This window comes from Emydura macquarii, unplaced genomic scaffold (assembly GCF_026122565.2).
Source record: "Emydura macquarii macquarii isolate MOO-44397 ecotype Brisbane River unplaced genomic scaffold, CSIRO-AGI_Emac_v2 contig_2948, whole genome shotgun sequence".
In the NCBI taxonomy this organism is placed as follows: domain Eukaryota; kingdom Metazoa; phylum Chordata; order Testudines; family Chelidae; genus Emydura; species Emydura macquarii.
Window position 1 is genome coordinate 5,964,575 of NW_027133085.1, and position 19,603 is coordinate 5,984,177.

The 19,603-nt window shown below is 37.8% G+C and overlaps 1 protein-coding gene across 2 annotated transcripts in view; it reads left to right on the forward strand.

Moving 5' to 3' along the window:
- MOCOS (molybdenum cofactor sulfurase) overlaps nucleotides 1–19,603 on the forward strand; it is a 327,221-nt gene that overhangs the window by 21,999 nt on the left and 285,619 nt on the right. For both annotated transcript variants that reach the window (XR_010924157.1, XM_067569886.1), the window contains exon 2: nucleotides 18,742–18,831. Coding sequence is in view for 1 of the 2 variants with exons in the window: in XM_067569886.1 (XP_067425987.1) it covers nucleotides 18,742–18,831 (90 nt within the window). In the remaining variant the exon portion in view is untranslated. The remainder of the gene's footprint in view (nucleotides 1–18,741; nucleotides 18,832–19,603) is intronic.

The following is a 19,603-nucleotide window of genomic DNA, read 5'->3' on the forward strand; positions in this document are numbered from 1 at the left end:
AACCATTAAAACACAAATTGTCAATACTGCATGTCAAAATATACAAAGCAAATATCCTTAAATCAAATTCTAATAAGTTCCCAAGCAGTGTTTTTCTTACTTTGACCAAAAAATTGTCAATCAAAATTTACAGATAGGCAGTTTGTGTATAGTGAAATTGATGTTTACTGACATTTTCCAATACAAATCTAATCCTTCCAAGACTGTTGTTTTGACTATTCAGCTAGAAGAAGGAAAAGAAACAGTAGATAACTGTTAACGTTGCATTAGATACTCTCCGTCATGTTCATCACATTAGTAGGTTTATTGTACACGAGAACTCTTTTTTTTTTTAAAATATGCGTGAGACCAAAATATTGTTAAAAATTATTACTGATTTTTGGAGCTTCAAATACTTTTTGGACGAGGGGACGAGCAATTTGAGATGCCTTACTTGGGCCTGATTTGCAAAGAGTTGGTGCTCAGCACTTTCTGAGTGTCAGATGCCATTTCAGGTGTCTTCAGTTGAGTCCCCCAAAATCAAGACAGCCCAAATTGGTTGTCTCTTTTGAAAATCTTGGCCTGTAGCTATTATTTTTAATACAAAAACCTATCCTTTATAGCTAGAATTTAATGATTTTTTGCTTCCTTTGTTCATAATTCTTATCTACTGCTCTTTATTATTTTCCAAAACTTAGTTTGGTTCCCCTTCACAGCTGCATTTTTATAGTATTTTGTAAAATTGCATTTTTAGAACATCTTTGCATGTAACAAGAAACTTTTAGACGGTAGATTTTAGATTCTTTACATGAAGTATTTTTCAAATAGTGCTAAAAATGAGCAGAAATTAAAAATTAATATTAACCTTAATGACAAGTGAGCAGCTTTAAAATGCAAGCACTCAGCAACTGTAAACCTAAAAATGTTCTCGAGCAGTATATACACACATTTTAGATCTTGTACTATTATAATTGAATTGAAAAACAAAATTTGACAAATACACATTTGCACAGTAATATTAGGGCTTGCTCAAAAACGTAGACATACATATGCCATGATATCACTTTTAGCTACAACCGTTAGGCTAGTCACTGTGAGGATGCATTTGAAAATTAGCCAACTAGAAATTAGTTCAGAAATTAGCAAATTACTACCACTTTTCTGCTTGTGATAACATTTCTCATGATTTATTTAAACATTCATTGTCACATGAACAATGTTCAGCTCCGTGGAAAGTCCTATCCATTGTGATTTCATTGTTTCATGTTACAAAAAAAGTGCAAGAATTGTCTTGGTAACTCTTCCATGTTTCATTTGCCAACCAACATGAGGAATCCTTATGCTTATCAATCGTAATACCCATATGAGGAATCCATTTGCTTATCAATCTATTTCATTCAGTACTACACCTCCAAAAGAGGCATCTTTTCAGGGAGGCAACATACTCTGGTGAACAGGGCAAGGCCTGTGACTCAGGCGACCTGGGTTCCAATTTTAGCTTTGCCACCGGTCTTCTATATGATTTTGGATCATTTAACAACTTCCTTGTGCCTCAGTTTCCACATCTGTTTAACAGGGAAAATGATACCTTCCTATTCTTGCTTGTTGGTTTGTAATTTGCAGATGGAAAAATACTATACATATGCCAAATATTATTTATTATGTCTGATGAATGTCCTACATCCACAATATATGCTCTTTTCCTTGATGTTTCTCTGATATTACACACTTTAACTTGCTTGGTATTCACACACTTCTGATTCCAGTATTCAGCAATTGCATATGTGCCCTCATTGCTTGTACTTTCTGCTTGATGTCCTTGCCTTCTCCCTGTGTGGTAGGCTGAAAATGAATAAACACGTTGGTTGGTTACATTACTCTCTATACATATGCCAGGTGTGTGTATCTGTCGGGGTAGGCAGCCCCGCATCCTGCTTTGAGGATGAAATTGCCTGAAATTGATACAGCCAGAGTCAGTATCACTGCCTGGTGGAGCATGGCAGTATGGCTCAACAGCCGGAAGCAACAGCAGCTCTGGGGTCAGGGCTCTGCAGCCTAGTGGTCAGTAAACAGTAGCTCTAGGGTCAAGGCTATAAGTAGTCTATAGCTATGGCAGGGGTTGACACACCTATGCAATCTGATGTTTAGGTAGTGGTTTTTTGTCACCCCAAGGAGAGTGGCAGAAAAGGTAGGGGGACACTGTTCAGCCCAACTCCACCACATCCCAGCCCAGGGCCCTGTCCGTGACAGGGGTGTCATCACCCTGGTCAGTAGGGATCTTATTGCAATGCGCTGACAGTCTCAGGCAGGAGATACCACTTGCCCCATCTCCCTGGGCTAGTTCCTTCTGTGCCTTCTAATGTTGTGGCGGCCCGGGTCTCCTACACAAAGACATAATGGTCAAAAGGGACCATTATGATCATCTTGTCTGACCTGCATAACGCAGGCAACAAAACCTCACCCATCCACTCCTGTAATAGACCCCTAACCTATGACTGAGTTATTGAAGTCCTCAAATCAGGATTTAAAGACTTCAAGGTACAGAGAATTCACCAGCAAGTGAGCCGTGCCCCATGTTGCAGAGGTAGGCAAAAAAAAAAAAAAAAAAAATCCAGGGCCTCTGTCAATCTTCCCTGGGGGAAAATTCCTTCCCAACTCCAAATATGGTGATCAGCTAACACTGAGCATGTGGACAAGACTCACCAGCCAGATACCCGGAAAGAATTCTCTAGAGTAACTCAGAACCCATCCCACCACACGCCATTTAGGCATATCTACCGCTAGCAGATTAATTGCCAAATTATCTCATCGGGGCCTTTGTGTTCCCCAGCGTTGGTATCTCCCTGGACGTCTGGCTCCGGGTAGTCGGCTGTGGGTGGCCGGTCTCTGTTCAGGTCTCTAGTTCCCTCAGCTGGGGGCTGTAGCAGCTTCCTGCTTGGAGCCTCTGCCAAGCATCCTTCCTTCTTGGCAGTCAACCCCAAATGAGCTGGGCTGCTCCTTTTTGTAGTGGGGCAGCAGTTGGAGCATGCCCAGCACAGTCTAGGAGTGGGACTTCCTCTGCCCACAATGCAGGGTCAACTCCCTTGTCTCTAGTGTGGGGTACGCACACCCCATCACAGTGTAATTTTAGAATATATTGGAATGGGGAAAAGTCTGAAAATCAGTGGAGGAAAAATTGAATCATCTGAAATGCATAAATAGAGTAGTCTAAAGCACACACATACACAAATATAATATCAAAATGTTTGTGCGCTTCAAAACAACAGAGCAAGCCATTTGTAAACTTTAGATGATTCAGGCTTTCTCCAATGATATTCAAACTTTTTTCATGCCAGTTGAGAATCTAACATTGTACAAGCAGATTGTATAATGCTTGATGAAGTAGTATATTTACAAGTTACTCAAGTGAGTAGTCCATATAGCTCAAATTCAGACCTGGTGTTATTGTCTGCAACTCCATTAAATTCAACAGAGTTGTAACTACCAGTTACTCCAAATATGAATTTGCTCCATTAACTTCAGGATCAGACTCTGAATCTGGTCAGGATATATGGATGGCATGCTTTGTGGGTTTTAATCTGCTTTGTTTTTTCAAGAATTGCTCCCCCATTAACCAAATAAGATATAATTATCACAAATGAAGGTCTGAACTTGTCACATTGAAGTTAATGACAAAACTCCTATTGACTGTAGCAGATGCACAAAAAGTTAGGAGTTATGACTTGATTTTCTACTATATCTATAAAAACAAAATTCAATAGCTGATTTTGTGATAGTGAATTGTGATATTAGGCTCAGAGTTATGTGATTAGGGAATTGTGGCATTTTTGTGAATTTTGTCAAGCATGACTATTTTCTCTGAAAATAAATATAGCATAACATTAATAAGGCCCTTCTCATTTACTCCAGTGAGGATAATTGCTCATGTCAAGCTGTTTATTTTGACTTCTAATGTCCTTAGTGTTCAGAGAAATTCTTTAACTGAGAAGAATCAAATTGGAAGCATGAGTTGGTCATGTGCAGCACACTATTTCTGTACATGTTCATTTATAGATTTGACACAACATTTTTAGCTGCTTTAATGTAAGACTTGAAAATGAGTAAAAGAATCTGCAGTGCATCTTTGTTAGCAAAATGAGTTTATCCAGAAGGTCATTTCCAGAAATAAAATTCTGTTTATGTCATTAGTGAGCCCCTATGTATCACTGTGCTCATGGCATGAACATATCACGTTCTCTCAATTACACAGACATAAATCCAGATGAACTCCACTGAAGACAGAATCCCGAACTCTGCTTTCATTTAAACCCACATGACTTCACTAATCTCAATTGGGTTGCATGGATGCAAGTGAAAAGAGAATTGGCCTGAATTACATGCTCGGGTCTCCTTATTCAAAACAACTTTATTAAGCAGTTTAAGCCTATAATTTAACTGACCTTAAAATTGTCTTCTGGTAAGGCGTAACCTCATGTTTTTAAGTATATGTTATATATATATATATATATATATATATATATATATATATATATATATATATATATTAAAAAAAAAGAGCAAATAAAAAACAAAGAAAATATTCACTGGTTCATTTAAGAAACTTAAAAAGCAAATGTTAATTTTTGTGCAGCATTAAAAAAAAATCCCACTTTTGTTGTATAAATATTAGTGAGTTGGAAATATTTCAGTAACAAATTTTTGTTGAAAAATGCAGCTTTGTCAACTGAAATTGTTCACTGGATAGAATCAATTTGACAAATTTCTTGAAAGTGTTGACAGTGTCCTGTAGAATCTTATAACTATTAGCTAGTAAATGATTTTAGTTCTTTTTCCATTGCCCACTGAATTGACTGAAAAAATCCCATTTACTTCAGTGGGCTTTTTGGTCAGCCCACTGATATAAATATGAGAAATAGACATAGAAGAAATATATATAAGACAAGTCATTCTTAAGGGTAAGGTATAATAAGGCATAAAAACACAATAAACTATTGTGTACGGCACTGTACTGTTTGAATAGTGTTTCGGACTTTTCTAGTCTGATAATTTCTTCAAAGTTTAATGGTGCATTAGAATTAACAAGTACTTAGTGTTTGTTTTAACAAGAGTTACCATGTCCCTGAGCAGATTATGATGTAAGCAACCATTGTGGGACCAGTTTGAACCTCACACTAGTTATATACTGTTGTAACTGCATTGACTTCAATGGAGCTACTCTTAATTGACACCAGTGTAAGTAAGATGGAAATCACACTTAATATTTGAAACTCCTTCATAGGAAAGTAGGACAACGGCATGGTTGCTATCTGTCCAGAAACCCCACCCTCCACCCCTTCCGTCCTGATAGGTCCCTACAATGGATAGAAAAAAGGGGAGAGAGACAACTCAGGCTAGGAAAGAAGGTTGTGTATGTATACGATCCCCATCTTACTTGTTTCCCTAACTTTTGCTATGTGAAGCAACTGAATAAACATAATTAGAATCTGCAGGGATTTTATTTTATTTTTATATATTTGTATTTGTGTGTATATTCATATCTATGGAGACCACTGCTCATCTCCTGGATGTCTTGCCTAATGAAAATTAAATACAAAAGTAACAAAAAGGATTCTGGGCCAGATCCTCATTTGGTGTAAATCACAGTGCTGTTGATGGAACTATGCTGATGTATGGCCCTCTCTATGTTACCTGCATGTCCTGTGCCTAAAAGTAGGGTTGAGTTAGTGGAAAAACATGACCAAATAGATACATCTTTCATTAAGCCTTGAAGTTACCCATATTTGGGCTCTGGACTTCCAGGGGGCAAAGTTTCCAGAAACCGAAAATGTCCAGTGGAGTTCACCCCGAGCATGGATAGTAGAAGCAACACAGCATGTTTTATGTAAGAAGAGAGGTTCTCTCTCAGGGTCCAAGATCAGTTAGGGTCTTCTGTAGAGCAGAACCCACTGGAACCAAAAAGAATGTTGAGGGTGGAACTGATTTTTTTTTTTAATGCCCATTAATGGCTTATCACGAAGGCAAGCTGCTCCATTCCGCACTAGCTCCAACAGAATGATTCTCAATTACTTCAGAGCACTTTGGATCAGATCTATAATGAATTTTTTTGTACAGTTTGCTTGGAATCTGCCACCATCCCTCAGAGGTATGGACTCTGACAATAATCCACACCTCCATGACTGCCAGGCTAACTGAATGAAAGCTCTTTCCTGTGAGCTATGGTAGAGCAACTGAAAGCTTCAGCAGAATGGACCTTGGATCCTCTTTACTCCTGGACCTTAGATCAGACCCTATGTGTCATTGCTGTCAGTTGGGGATCCAGGATCAATAATAGATATGATAATATCACCAAACTACAAACTGTATTGACAACAGCCTAGCAAATAACCCTAGCATAAAGCACCCTCATACATTCAGCCTACTTCTCCTGACTGTTCACATCACTTCAGTACTGAGTCTAAACCATCTTACTTCCACCCACAGCCCTGTCTCTTTCAGCCACCGGAGGAGGCAAGAGTCCATAGTGTCTGTGTTCGGGAGAAAAGGAGAACTAGATCTGAGAGAGTCACAGATTCATTCCACCAAACAGCTATACTATGATTATGACTTTTGGTCTTTCCAAAAAATATATGCTGTATCCTATGCCCAGATGAGGATAATTTTAACTTGGACCCTAAAGTATTTGACTATGTCCCTTTAATTAAATGCACATTTTGGAGGTTAAATGCAGTACAATATATTTTAGTAAGTGTAGAATAAAAGTAACAGCCATGCACCACAATTTTTATTGAAAAAAGACTTTTGGTAGGTAGGATTTTCATTATATAGTGCTATGTTCAGGTCTAGTCATTAGCAAGCTGATATTCTCCCCCCACTTGTCATGAATAGTTATTGAATATCTCAGCTGTCATGTTATTTCAGTATAAGGAAATGTGGTTTGCTGCAGCATATTTTTTCCAATAAACTTACTTTTCTCATTCCTAACACACCCCTGGAAATAGTCTCCAATAACCATTTAAGCTTGTGCTGGGAATGGTACCTAATTAGTAGAAAACAAGTTGTAGTGATTAATTTAGGCCAGATATAATAAAGTATTAATGAAATAGCTACACAGATTTATAATTATATTCTTATTAAATTATTTAATATAAGCATAGTATTTGCTTCTTTTTTGTGAGTGGGGAAAATGTAATTTTAAAGTCCGAAGACGTTTTCCTTACTAAAATGTCATATTGTTTATGGAGATATTAGAAAATAAGGTCCATATGTAATTCTGCATTAGTATTTGTAAAAATAGTCTCAGTAAAGTAGATTAAAAATAGTGAGTTGGTACTATTGAAGCTATATATAAATAATATATATTCTGTGAACTTCAGTGAAGTGAGAGTAATTCAGTTTAGTCTTTTGATTAGACTAGTGTGTTCACAATTAAATAAGTGAAGAAGTCTCCATTCAAGCAACAGATAAGATCACACTAATGAAGAATAAACATTAAACTGGCTCACTATCTGGGGAAATAGCTGCTCACCATATATACTTACACATGGGAAACATTTTTGTGTAGGTTCCCTGATTTCTACAATGTATAAACATGTAACTATACGTATAATGAAACATCAGTAGTTCAGAGATTTATTTAAAGAGGCTCCCAGTATGGAGAATTAAATGTAAATTATAGGTGTCTTGTTTTTTGATTCTGTTACAACCAGAGTCTCACTACAGAAGACCCTGTTGCCAAAGCAGCTGCTGTGTTTTACTTGTGGTTCCAGTTTAAATTGGTGACTAGTTTCAGGTGAAAAAGCTGAGATGGGGGATCCTGATATGCTGTGTTAGATTACCCACTTTTCAAGCATAGCTAATTCCTGCTATAGGCACTTTTTCCCCCTGACTCCCAGAACTGTGCTGGAGTGGAAAGGAGGAGTTTAGGGCTATGGTTGGCATTTCTCAGCTTTCTAATTTTAGAATTCTAGAAATAGGATATGGCAAAACCAGTTAGTTGATCTAATTGATCTCATAGTGTCTGACAAAAGTGTTCCCTACTATATATTCTCCAATATTAGTTCAGCTGAGTTTAAATCACTCTAATGATAGGGCTTCCACTATTTCCCATTCCATTCCACTAACAAATTACTCAGTTTCTCTTTTTTCTTAGTTTGACTTCTTAGACCACCTCTTACTATTTCTTTTCTTTTTCTTGAGGTTTACATACTGACAATCTGATCCTGACAAAATAATGTCATTATCAGTGTAAGCAAATGACTTTCTTATCCACAGATGCCGTGGTTGGCATGGACTGAACCCAGTAATTCCAGCACCAAAATACACATCTCTACTACCTCAATTAAAGAATAATCCAATTATCTTATAAGAAGCAGGTAGTCATCTTTGCTGGAATTTGCCACTGTAGTGAAATATTGTCATGCACTCTAAACTAGTGTATGATAAATCTCATCCCCAACAAGAAATGGCTATTGGAAAGCAAATTTTTTATCAATATGGCTGAGGATAAATACATTAGCCAGTGAAGTGCTTTGAGATCCATTAATGAAAAGTGCTGTACGACAGCTAGATATTACATTGGTTTCTCCTATATGTCTTTTACTGTTTCTTGCCCTCACTAGTTGTTACGCAGGAGTTTTTATTATGTACCAAGGTTATTGGTTTAATCTGTTGATGCTCTCATTTGTATGCCCTACAATGTTTATTTTGATATTCATATGAAAGGAAGCATTTCTCTTTTATCTTGAACTTGTTTTCTGAATGTTCTGGAGACCAATAAAAATATTTTTTAAAAGGGCTTTCATATGTCCATAGCACTGGAATGGGTTACCTAAGGAGATGGTGGAATCTCTATCCTTAGAGGTTTTTAAGGCCCAGCTTGACAAAGCCCTGGCTGGGATGATTTAGTTCATGTGGGTCTGCTTTGAGCAGGGGGTTGGACTAGATGACCCCCTGAGGTCCCTTCCAACCCTAATCTTCTATGATTCTATGTCACTGCACATTTCATTTGATGTATTTTGCTAGTGAAAGTTTGGAGCAGTTAATTTGTACCAAGGTTTCATATGAATCTGATTAATCCAGGTCATAGCACATTTCTGGTCAATTTCAGGTATTTTCTTGACATATTGTAGTGAGCCTTTGGATTGTTTATGTGACTAACCAAGAAAAGCAGAGTCAGAGAAAATGATAATGGCACAGTTTTAACTAATGATCATTATTGTAAACAACTATAGTTAAGATTTCCTAAGTACTGCCTTCACAGTTATGCTTTCAGTTACTGATAATTTTACAAAATTCATTCTCCAGCTGAAATTTTACAAGTCTGCCCCCTTCCCAAAGGTGAATATTTTACAAAAGTTTGCACAAATCCAATTCAGGCATCTTTCAATGAAAGGAGGCTGTAAAAAATATTTTAAAAAAAATAATAGAAAAGTTCTTTCAATCTTTCTCTTGACAATTGCTTTAGTGACAAAAGGGCTGTGGCTAAAAAATGGAAATTTGGCAGGGCAATAGTCCTCACTTTGAAGGGAGCAGTAATGTCTTTGAGTTTTCCCATGAAAATTGGATTTCATATGGCTGAGCTATGAGGGTTTGAAGATCTTTGCAAATTTGCAGTATTTGATGTTAGTATTTTAGCTTTTTATTTATCTGTTTTTAAGTCAACATTGAGGCAGCACTGTGCATTTGCTTATGGCTAACTTAATCTGTGTCATGTGCAAAAGATAAATGCCTCAACCAGAACACATTGACATCTTTGGAAATAATTTCATTGACTTCAAATGGCATTGGATTAGGGCCCAACTGTGTAGAAAAAAAACACACTGAATTAGACAAAGGACTCATTCCATGAGCAGTGAAGTGCATTTTGAATAAAGCAATGTATCATAGGAGATTCAGAGAGACCTGTTAAGGTGGCCACTGAATGAATCATTTACCCTTCCTTCATTCAGCGCACACCTTATCCAGGAGCTTACAGATAATTCAATATGATATCATACAACATTTTCCAATAACTATTTAAGGTGTATCTTTTTGGTGGGAAGTGAATGAGGCAGAGGCTCTGAAGGTGAATGAGTCAATGACTCATTGAGCATCACTGCTCATCTGGGACCCCAGTCCAGCAAAGCACAATAACATATGCTTAATTTTAAGCAGTTGAATTCTCCCAACTACTCATGTACTTAATGTAAAGCATGTGTTTGAGTACTTTAGTAGAGTGAGGCCCAGATATATAAATAACTTTCATGGAATCTGTCTGGTCTGTACAGAGAAATAACATATAGTAGAAGATTCTGCTCAAGTATGTAATGTTCATTGTTAAACTGATTTTAATATTCTGTATTCATCACTACAGACAGCACCACCATGAGAGGAAATAAAATAACCCAACAGAAAGTACATAAAAATGATTGGGAAGTGGTATTCCTGAATGTAATTATACATTTAGTTGTTGTGCCTTTTATAACCAATCTGAAAAACTGAACCCCAAATGCATTAATTCAATACTGCTTTTCCATAGATTCTAGTAACTTGAAACAGTCCTTAAAATATTGATACCATGCGGACAACTCAGATTAGCATTTGCCAATCCAGTAGAGTTTTGATTAGTAAAATTGACAAACTCTGTAGATTCACTTATAATGGAACCTAGAAACTGCCCCATGGCAGCAAACTGATTACTGAGTTACTTAACAGAGCCCTTAGCAATTAAATCAGAGACTGTGCTGAGGAACAGTCTCTTTTAGCTGCCTAATAACTGTTCAAGCTTTCAGCATCTATGGCTTGTCAATCAGACTGTTTTTGTGAGACAAGGTGGGCAAAGTAATATCTCATATTTTTTGGTCTTTTGAAGAGTTCCTTGCTGTAGGCAAGAGAAACAAAACAGCACCTTGCCGAGTAGGACAACCGGTACTTTAGGTAAAAGACACATTGTCATTCAGAGAACAGATTCTGGTTTGATATATTTTTGTCCTCATCAGTGCCTTAAAGGAATTGAAGGTAGAGATAAGGATTGTTTTACAGTATGTGCTAAATCTTTTGTCCAGAATACATCTAGGTAAAGTGAATCCCAATCCCTATGCTGTAGTTTTTTTCCCTCTCTTTAAACCATTTTCATGAATGGCTTATCACACCAACTCTTTAGTTATCTGGGTATATGAACTTCCACTGTGTGTGTAATATGCAATGAATCATCATGTGGGTGTGCAGATGCTTTTAGTGGGGTGGAAACCATGAAGCTACTTCAGTGTCTAAACCCACATTTAGGTGCCTAAGACTCCCACCGTGATCCACAAAACTCCAGACAAACCCTGCAGGCACCTAAACTTGCTTTCAAAATAAAAAGTCCCTCAGTGCCTGCATTTTCGACTCTGGGCTTTTGCACTGCTGCCACACTCTAGGAGTCTAAGCTTTTATTTCTCACCTAAGCCTGATCGATTCATGAATCAGGGGAAGATAGATGTTAGGCCGCCCAAGTCATGTGTAGAGGCCTGGTCCAGAGCATGCTACTGGATCAGGCCCCATTCAGAAGCTGGCAGGAGGAGGCAGTGGGGGTGTTGCTGCCCACTCTACCTTCCAGCCTAGTGTCTAGAGCACTCATCTGGGATGTGTGAGACCAAGGTTCAATTCACTCTCTCTGCCAGATCGGGAGAAGGGATTGGAAGAGGGGCCTCCCACCTCTCAGGGCAGCGCTCTAACTACTGAGCGAGGGGACATTCTGATGTGGGGCTCTCCCAGTCTCTCCTGTTGCAGCTGTTCCACTGTGGATAAATAATGAAAGAGTGATTGGAGCACAAGAACTTGGCCCAGAGTCATTCCCTCTCTCTTTCTCTGGCCCCGTCTTTTAAAGAGGCCAGCACAACCCAGGCGAGTGCTATAACCATTGGGCTGGAAGCTATAAGGTGAGCACAACCACCTCCTCCTCTGGCCATTTTGTGTGGAGCGAGGCAAGCATCTAACTCATTGCCTGAAGAAACTACATAGCTGCCTAACCCAGGGTAGGGTTTCCTGTGAGTGTATCATTTGCAGAGCTACACAGTTCCCTGCAGCCTGGAATTAGTTGCCTATCTGAGAAAAGGGTGGGGCTTAGCACATCAGCATCTCTCACTGACTCACTGAGGTGGGAAGCTGCCTAGCATGTTGGATCACAGTCTTGGGTGCCTGTCTGTCTCTCCCCGTGCATTGTATAGGGAGCTTAGGCACCTAACTCAGGTTGCAGTGTTGTTCCTGTGTTTTTCTAGATACCTAAAAATTAGGTGCCATGATATTCAGCAATGCAATGCCTAAGTCCTTCCATGGATTCCACCCACAATGCTTGCTCTGTCTAAAGGGTGTCATGCTTACTCCGCTGAAATATCTGCCTCAGCCCTTCTTCCCCACTTTAAAATATTAAATATGCTTCTGTGTCACAATTGTTTCCTCTTTTAATTATTTTCAATCTCAGTGAAGGAGTCATACCTGTTTCTATTAATGCTGCTTTGTTTTGCATTCAGTTTAGTGTTTTTATATTGTCTGCTTCAGACTGTTTTTGGTTAATGTTTCTGTATTTTAAATACTCTGTGGCCCAGTGGTGTGTGTGTGTGTGTGTGTGTGTGTGTGAGAGAGAGAGAGAGAGAGAGAGAGAGAGAGAGAATATGACTAAAAATTGTACATATATTACACTGAAGTGACAATTATATTAGCCAATCAAAATTCAGGATGCTGGTACTGCCTTACAACTACCCACATCTTTCTCCATTGCATAATTCTCAGTAATCTAATTGGCAGTCAGTGATTCAACAATCAGAGTGCAGGAATTTGCATAATGATTGGACGGTTCTATAGTAAAAGCCATATAGACTTTATGAAAATCCACTGTGGCTATTATAATGAGGTGACAGGATGGGAAAGGGTAGACGTTGAAGCAGCCATGATTATTGTGGACAGATAGATGAGGATTTCTGCAGGCAATAGTTAGGGCCCAGAAATTTATGGTTGTCAAGGCAAAGTGCAGGGATGAGTGGAGAAAGGCCACATATCACCAAAGCAGCTCCCTAATAACTAAGTAGTAATCATATGCTGAGCTTAATAAACAGCTAGAACAAGGGATTTGTAAAGAGGGAGCACCTGGAGGTTACAACTTGAAAACATCATCATCAGAGAGAATTCATCGAGTGGTGATTTACAAATCAAGACAGGATGCCTTTTTGGAACCGGTGCTTTAGCCAAACACAAGTTATCAGGTTCAATAAAGGGGTAAGTGAGTGAAATGCTGTGTTCTGTGATATATGGGAGGTCAGATTAGGTGATTTAATTATGCCTTCTAGCCTTAAAATCTATGCCAAGATTTTCCAGTCTGTGTGTCTGTGTTTAAGTAATTTTCTTCACTTGAACGTGTGGATCCTTTAGCTATACTAAATATATTCCAACTATTCTGAAGGTGAAGACTGTTGTGTTTGAAATGATATGAAGAGTTGGGAGGGATAACAGAAAAATAAGCCATGCCTTATCAAGACTGATTAATTCTAGTACATGAACAGAATAGAAAATGGGGTGTTTCTCTAAGCAGGGGAGACCAATACAGACCGTTTCAAAGAACTCCATACACAGAATTCTTTTACAAGTATATTGAGAAGCAAGCATTGCACCATAGAATCATAAAACTAGAAGGGACCTCGAAATGTCATCTAGTCCAGTCCCCACACTTATAGCAGGACAAGCATTATCTAGACCATCCCTGACAGGTGTTTGTTTAACTTGCTATTAAAAATCTCCAATAATGGAGATTCCACAATAGCCCTAGGCAGTTTTATTCCAGTGATTAACTACCTTGACTGTTGGGAAGTTTTTCCTAATATTCAATCTAAACTGCTTTTGCTGCAATTTAAGTCCATTGCTTTTTGTCCTATCCTCAGAGGTTAAGGAGAACAATTTTTCTCCCTCCTCCTTGTAAAAACATTTATGCACTTGAAAACTGTTACCATGTTTCCCTCGCCACCCCCCTCCACACACCCAGTCTTCTCTTCTCCAGACTAAACAAACCCAGGTTTTTTCAATCTTCCCTCATAGGTCATACTTTCTAGACCTTTATTCATTTTTGTTGCTCTTCCCTGGACTTTTTCCAATTTCTCCACATCTTTCCTGAAATGTGGCACCCAGAACTTGACACAATACTCCAGTTGAGGCCTAATCAGTGCAGAGTTACTTCTCATCTCTTGCTTACAGCACACCTGCTAATACATTCCAGAATGATGTTTGCTTCTTTTGCAAGAGTGTGACACTGTTGCCTCATAGTTAGCTTGTGATCCACTATGACCCCCAGATCCCTTTCTGCAATACGCTTTCCTAGGCAGTCATTTCCCATTTTGTATGTGTGTAACTGATTGTTCCTTCCTAAGTGGAGTACTTCGCATTTGTCCTTATTGAATTTCATCCTATTTACTTCAGACCATTTATCCAATTCTTCTGAATTTTAATCTTATCTTCCAAAGCACGTGCAACTCCTCCCACCTTGGTATCCTCAAGCTTTAAGAGTGTATTCTCTATGTCATTATTTGAATCATTGATGAAGATATTGAACAGAACCAGATCCAGAATTGATTCCTGTGGGACCCCACTTGATATGTCCTTTCAGCTTGACTGTGAAACACTGATAGCTATTCTCTGAGAATGATTTTTTTCCAAACAGGTATGCACCCACCTTATAGTAGCACCATCTAGGTTGTATTTCCCTACTTTATTTATGAGTAGGTCATAAACAAAACTTTTACATCTAAACAAACTTTTGCTGAGCAATTGCCCAGAACTGGTAGTTACAAACTAATCCTTTTGAATGATCACATACAGCAGCTTCATGTGATATGTAGATTTCATCAAATAATCAATGTATTTCTGGATCAGTGACATAAATTACACTTTCAAAATATGCAGAGTTGTTTTCTTAGACCTAAAGAAGAGCTCCGTGTAAGCTCAAAACCTTGTCTCTTTCACCAACAAATATTGGTCCAATAAAATAAATTACCTCACCAACTTTCAAAGTGCAATGGTTTTCATGTGAAATATATTCAAAATGACATTAAAATCCCACACCCCTGTAAACACAACAGAGGGTCCCAATGCATATTATATTTTACTTTTCTTTCAATTGGTGCTTTTCATAAACAATGCAAAGTTAGGTTGTTGACAAATTGTATACTGAGTATCACAGAGAATTAAAAGGAACTAAATTATCCAGTTTGTATTAACTAATCTGTTTGGTTAATGAGTTTATTTAATAAAGTTAAACTAGAAGATGTTATTAAACTAAAGGAAAATCACAAAGAAAATAGCATTTTTAACTTTTGTATGACTGATGTTATGCATGTCAGACTAATGTTTTGTCTAGAAATAAGAAAATCTATTGAAATAAAAAGAGGAAAAGAAAACCATTGATATTAAAATGCAATAATAATAAAGATATTATTTGCTTGTTGAATGCAATCTCAATTTACATAAAATCCTTCTTTCAGTTTAAGATTGAATATTAAATGCTGCTTACTGTCTTCAATTAAATAGCAAACATTAAAGACAAAAAGAAATGTTTAACAATTAATAATTTATTTCTGTCTAAGTCAATCTTCCTGTAAACTTTTTTTTCCAGAATGCATTCTGGGGAGAAACCCTTGGCTTCTTTGAAGTCAATGGCATTTTGCCATTAATTTCAATGGAGCCAGGATTTCAGCCCCTATATTAGGCACAGAATGAAACGAGCTTAAATACTCATTTCTGAGGACTTTATCTAAGGAACCTCTTGCAATATAATTTTGAGAATGTTATATTTCTATTCTTAACTGGATGGGTTCTTCCTCTTGTTAGCAAGATCCCTTGTTTTACTACATTCTTAAGAGGCTGGCTTCAATTGGCCTCTTCTGTCCTCTGCATAATGTATAGTAATGGCAATATTTTTACATTCATAAAAACCCCTTCCAATGTGAGGGTTCTCAAAGTGCCTTGCAAACAGTGGGACATTTTCCCTTACAGATATGCATATCATACTCCAGTTACCATCAAGGTAACATAGGTTGGGTGTAGGTGTCTAGGGGCAGACCTTGACTTAATATATTATCTTTTGTTCTATCCACCACTGAAAGAGGGTCATTTTTTGGGATGAAACATCCGCCATTTCACATCTAAAAACTATTGCAATATTATGCAACAGACTGGGAAATGATTAACATCTTTCCCATCTGAAACTGCAGAGGATTTTTAGGTAAGTCGAATGGATACTTTTATACCTCATCTTGGGGGAAAATTATAAAAATCTTTCCCAAAAGATGAGGTATTAAAATATACTGGTGGCCAAATTCCTATACCACTTTTTCTATATATCTATGTTGATTAGTAATGAAGATATCTATCTTTCTATTTTACTCCAGATAATAACTCTGAGATATCCTTTTTAGGGGAAAGGGATGGAGTGGGGCAAGTTAAATGACTTTTCAGAAGTTAAAAAACAAAAAAAGGAAAAAATACCATTTCTTTTTAACCCCAAAGCTCTTCAAAATACTTTTCCTGATTAACTTCAAATAATTCAAAAAAGAATCCTTTTGGCTAGGGACTACACTTGAGAAATTTGAAACAGAAAGGAGCTTTTTTCTAAAAGTTAGAGGAAGAAAGCCTGGCCAGGTTGGTTTTATAACTGAAAGTATCTCACGTCCTTACCTACAGTCACTGCTATAGCACCATAATAATATATATTTCTCAAGTGTCAAGGATTCCGGTTTAGAGCTTAACTGAGCCTTAAATCCTTGTGGAAAGGAAAGACCTTTTAAAATACTTATTAAATGCTAATCTTAATCATATTCATTATTAAAACTTGAAATAGGTTGAAATGCTTAACTTATGTGAAATGAAAGACTAGCAATGGACCTGAAACACACTGAAGCAATTGTAGAATAATTGCCAAAGATTAAGAAAGCAGAAATGGCCAATCAAGAAAAGACTTTAAAGTTTCCAGTTAGATTTTTTTTCATTAGAATAAGCTTTTCTTTCAAAATTTTACAGTAATTTAATAATAAAAAAGAGTTGAAAAATGAATTGAGACTTAAGTGCAATGAAATGGAGAGAATTATTTAAATAAATTAAAACTAAAATTATTCTTGTATTTTGTATTTGGGACGCTTCAACTCTCCTATGTCCACTGTTTAGGTCTTTACTAATTCTTGAGACTGTTGATTAGTCAGTAAGTTTTTGGGCAATATTATTATTTATTTATTTATAACATGGTAGTGCTTACGAATGCTGGTCATGGACCCAGGACTTTGTAGTGCTACGTGCTGTACAAACACAGAACAAAAAGACTACCCCTGTTCCAAAGAGCTTACAATCTAAGTATGGATAAAAGAAAATAAACTGTGTTAAAATAAGTAACCTTAATTTCAAAATGTAAAGATATGATCAAAATGTTGTACCTGTATTTTGTTACTTTTGAGCTGAACATTTACTGGGGAAGCCCTTAGTGAGAGTGTCATGCTGTCTGGAGTGGCTCACCATGAGTGCCCATGTCATGGCATCCTGTCAAAAACAGGGCAGACACCCCAAACTGGTGATGTGTTCTATAATTAGATTTCACCAAGCCAGTAACAAATGTGAACTCCTGGATTATTGTAACAGTCTTACCATGCAGTCACAGATAGTCCCCTTAAACTCTCCAGTCTATCTTGCTACCCAGACAAACTGGACTTAGTGATAATGGTCACTTACATCAAAAATCACACCACATTAAGGTTGCTTCCAGTCCCAAGAGATCCGTCACTTTACCCCACATCACTTAGTACCCTAGGTTCTACACCAAATACAACACTGGTAGCCAGTCCCGCACTAAGCTATCTAAAGGTTTATTAACTAGGAAAGAGAAATAAGAGGGTTATTTACAGGTGAAAACTAGCAAACATACATACACACCAATGATTTACCATCTAAATCCTAAGAGTGACAGAATTGTAGTGATCTGTCAATTCAAAGTGTCTTTCAGGGGAGACCCAGGAGATAGCTCCTGGGGATCTCTGGCTTCAGTTTACAGTCTCTGGCCCTTCAGAGTTCAAACAGCGAAAAAGATGCATTTTCTTCTTGTCAGGGTTTTTTATTCCCTTTCCCCAGGATTCAAGGTTCACGTGCAGATCTCCTCTTCATGGGAATGGGGAAAGCAATCAACAAAGTCTTTTGTCTTCTGATGGTCCACAATGTTTGGCTGATGTCTATGAGCCTTCTTTTGTTGGGCAGGAGAAAACACCTCCTGAGACAAACTAGTATTTCACATTTGGTAACGTTTCTCTCCTGACTGTGGGGTTTCTAGTTTCAGAGCAAACGCTTAGATATATCCTTGTAATAGGCAATACAGATATTATAAGTGAGATTAATGCGCGTAGCAACAGACAAGCATTTTATTGAGTCCAATCTCTAAATATAGTCTTATAAAACTAATATGTATTTTGTGCAAAACTAACACCAGGTGACCTGGTCTCATCCCCAGCTATGGGGTTGTCAGATCTTAGCTAATGCCTGCAGTCATGGCAAGAGCTGGCACTTGGCATGCCACCATCACAGATGGCTGCTATATAAACTCCTTCGATAAAAGAAAAGCCGTCCCTGTGAGCTTTTGGACAAAATGGACTCTAGCTATGGTCCATACTGTAGTTTTAAAATCTGCTCCAGTGGCTTGTGCTTCACTTTGGAAAATCTAGTCTCTGTGTGAGATAAGAATTTAACATTAAGAAGCTGAATGTATTTATTGTGCTTTTTTTATTTTAGGAATGACATACCTTGACCATGCGGGTACAGCACTTTATCCACATAGTCTTCTTAAGGGGTTTACTGACGATCTCAGTGAAAATATTTATGGTAAGTACCAAGCAATTTTCTCATTGTTTTCTCAGATTTAATCTAAATAGGCCAAAATCGTGTGTTTCCTGTTACTGCAAGAGTACTTACATTCTTTATACTGCAGTGGTCAAGTGACGAGAATGATGGTCTTTTGTCACAGTGCAGGAAACTGCACCTCCTCAGCCATCACCTCTCTTGGGCAGAGACACGTGTCTCACTCCAATCTGACTGGGTGTTTTTTTCCAGACTGCAAAGTTCCCTATCTACATTGTGATATTCCCAGCAAGCCAGACCACCTAAACAGGCCAGCATCTCTGTTTTGCTTTCTCTCCAGAGGCTACGAACGACGCAATTCTCACAGTTTATAAGTTAACACACAGCTCTTTATAAGCAGGCACATCCGTTCTTAAGGTGAAAGCATTATAGAGGAAATACATTAAAGACAAGAAAAGAACATACATTCATGCTAAAAGAGTTGCCAGATGTCATCCCAACTCGAACCTCAGGCTCTGGTAGGTGACATTCCTTCACAACCCACAACTGGGTTTCCCCTATGGTTAGGCAGTCATAACCATCTCAGATTCAGAACTAGAATAACCATGAACAGTTCAGTCATTCCTTCATATGGCTTGGGCCTTTGATCTTGGCTTCATGTAACAGATGATCAGCAAACAATAGCCTACTCCCCCAGCTTCAAAAGGCTGAGCTTTGGCATAACTTGAGGGGTGAAATTTGCATTGATCTTGCCCTACCTATTCTTCAAATAAACCACTTCACCCTTTTTGTGCTA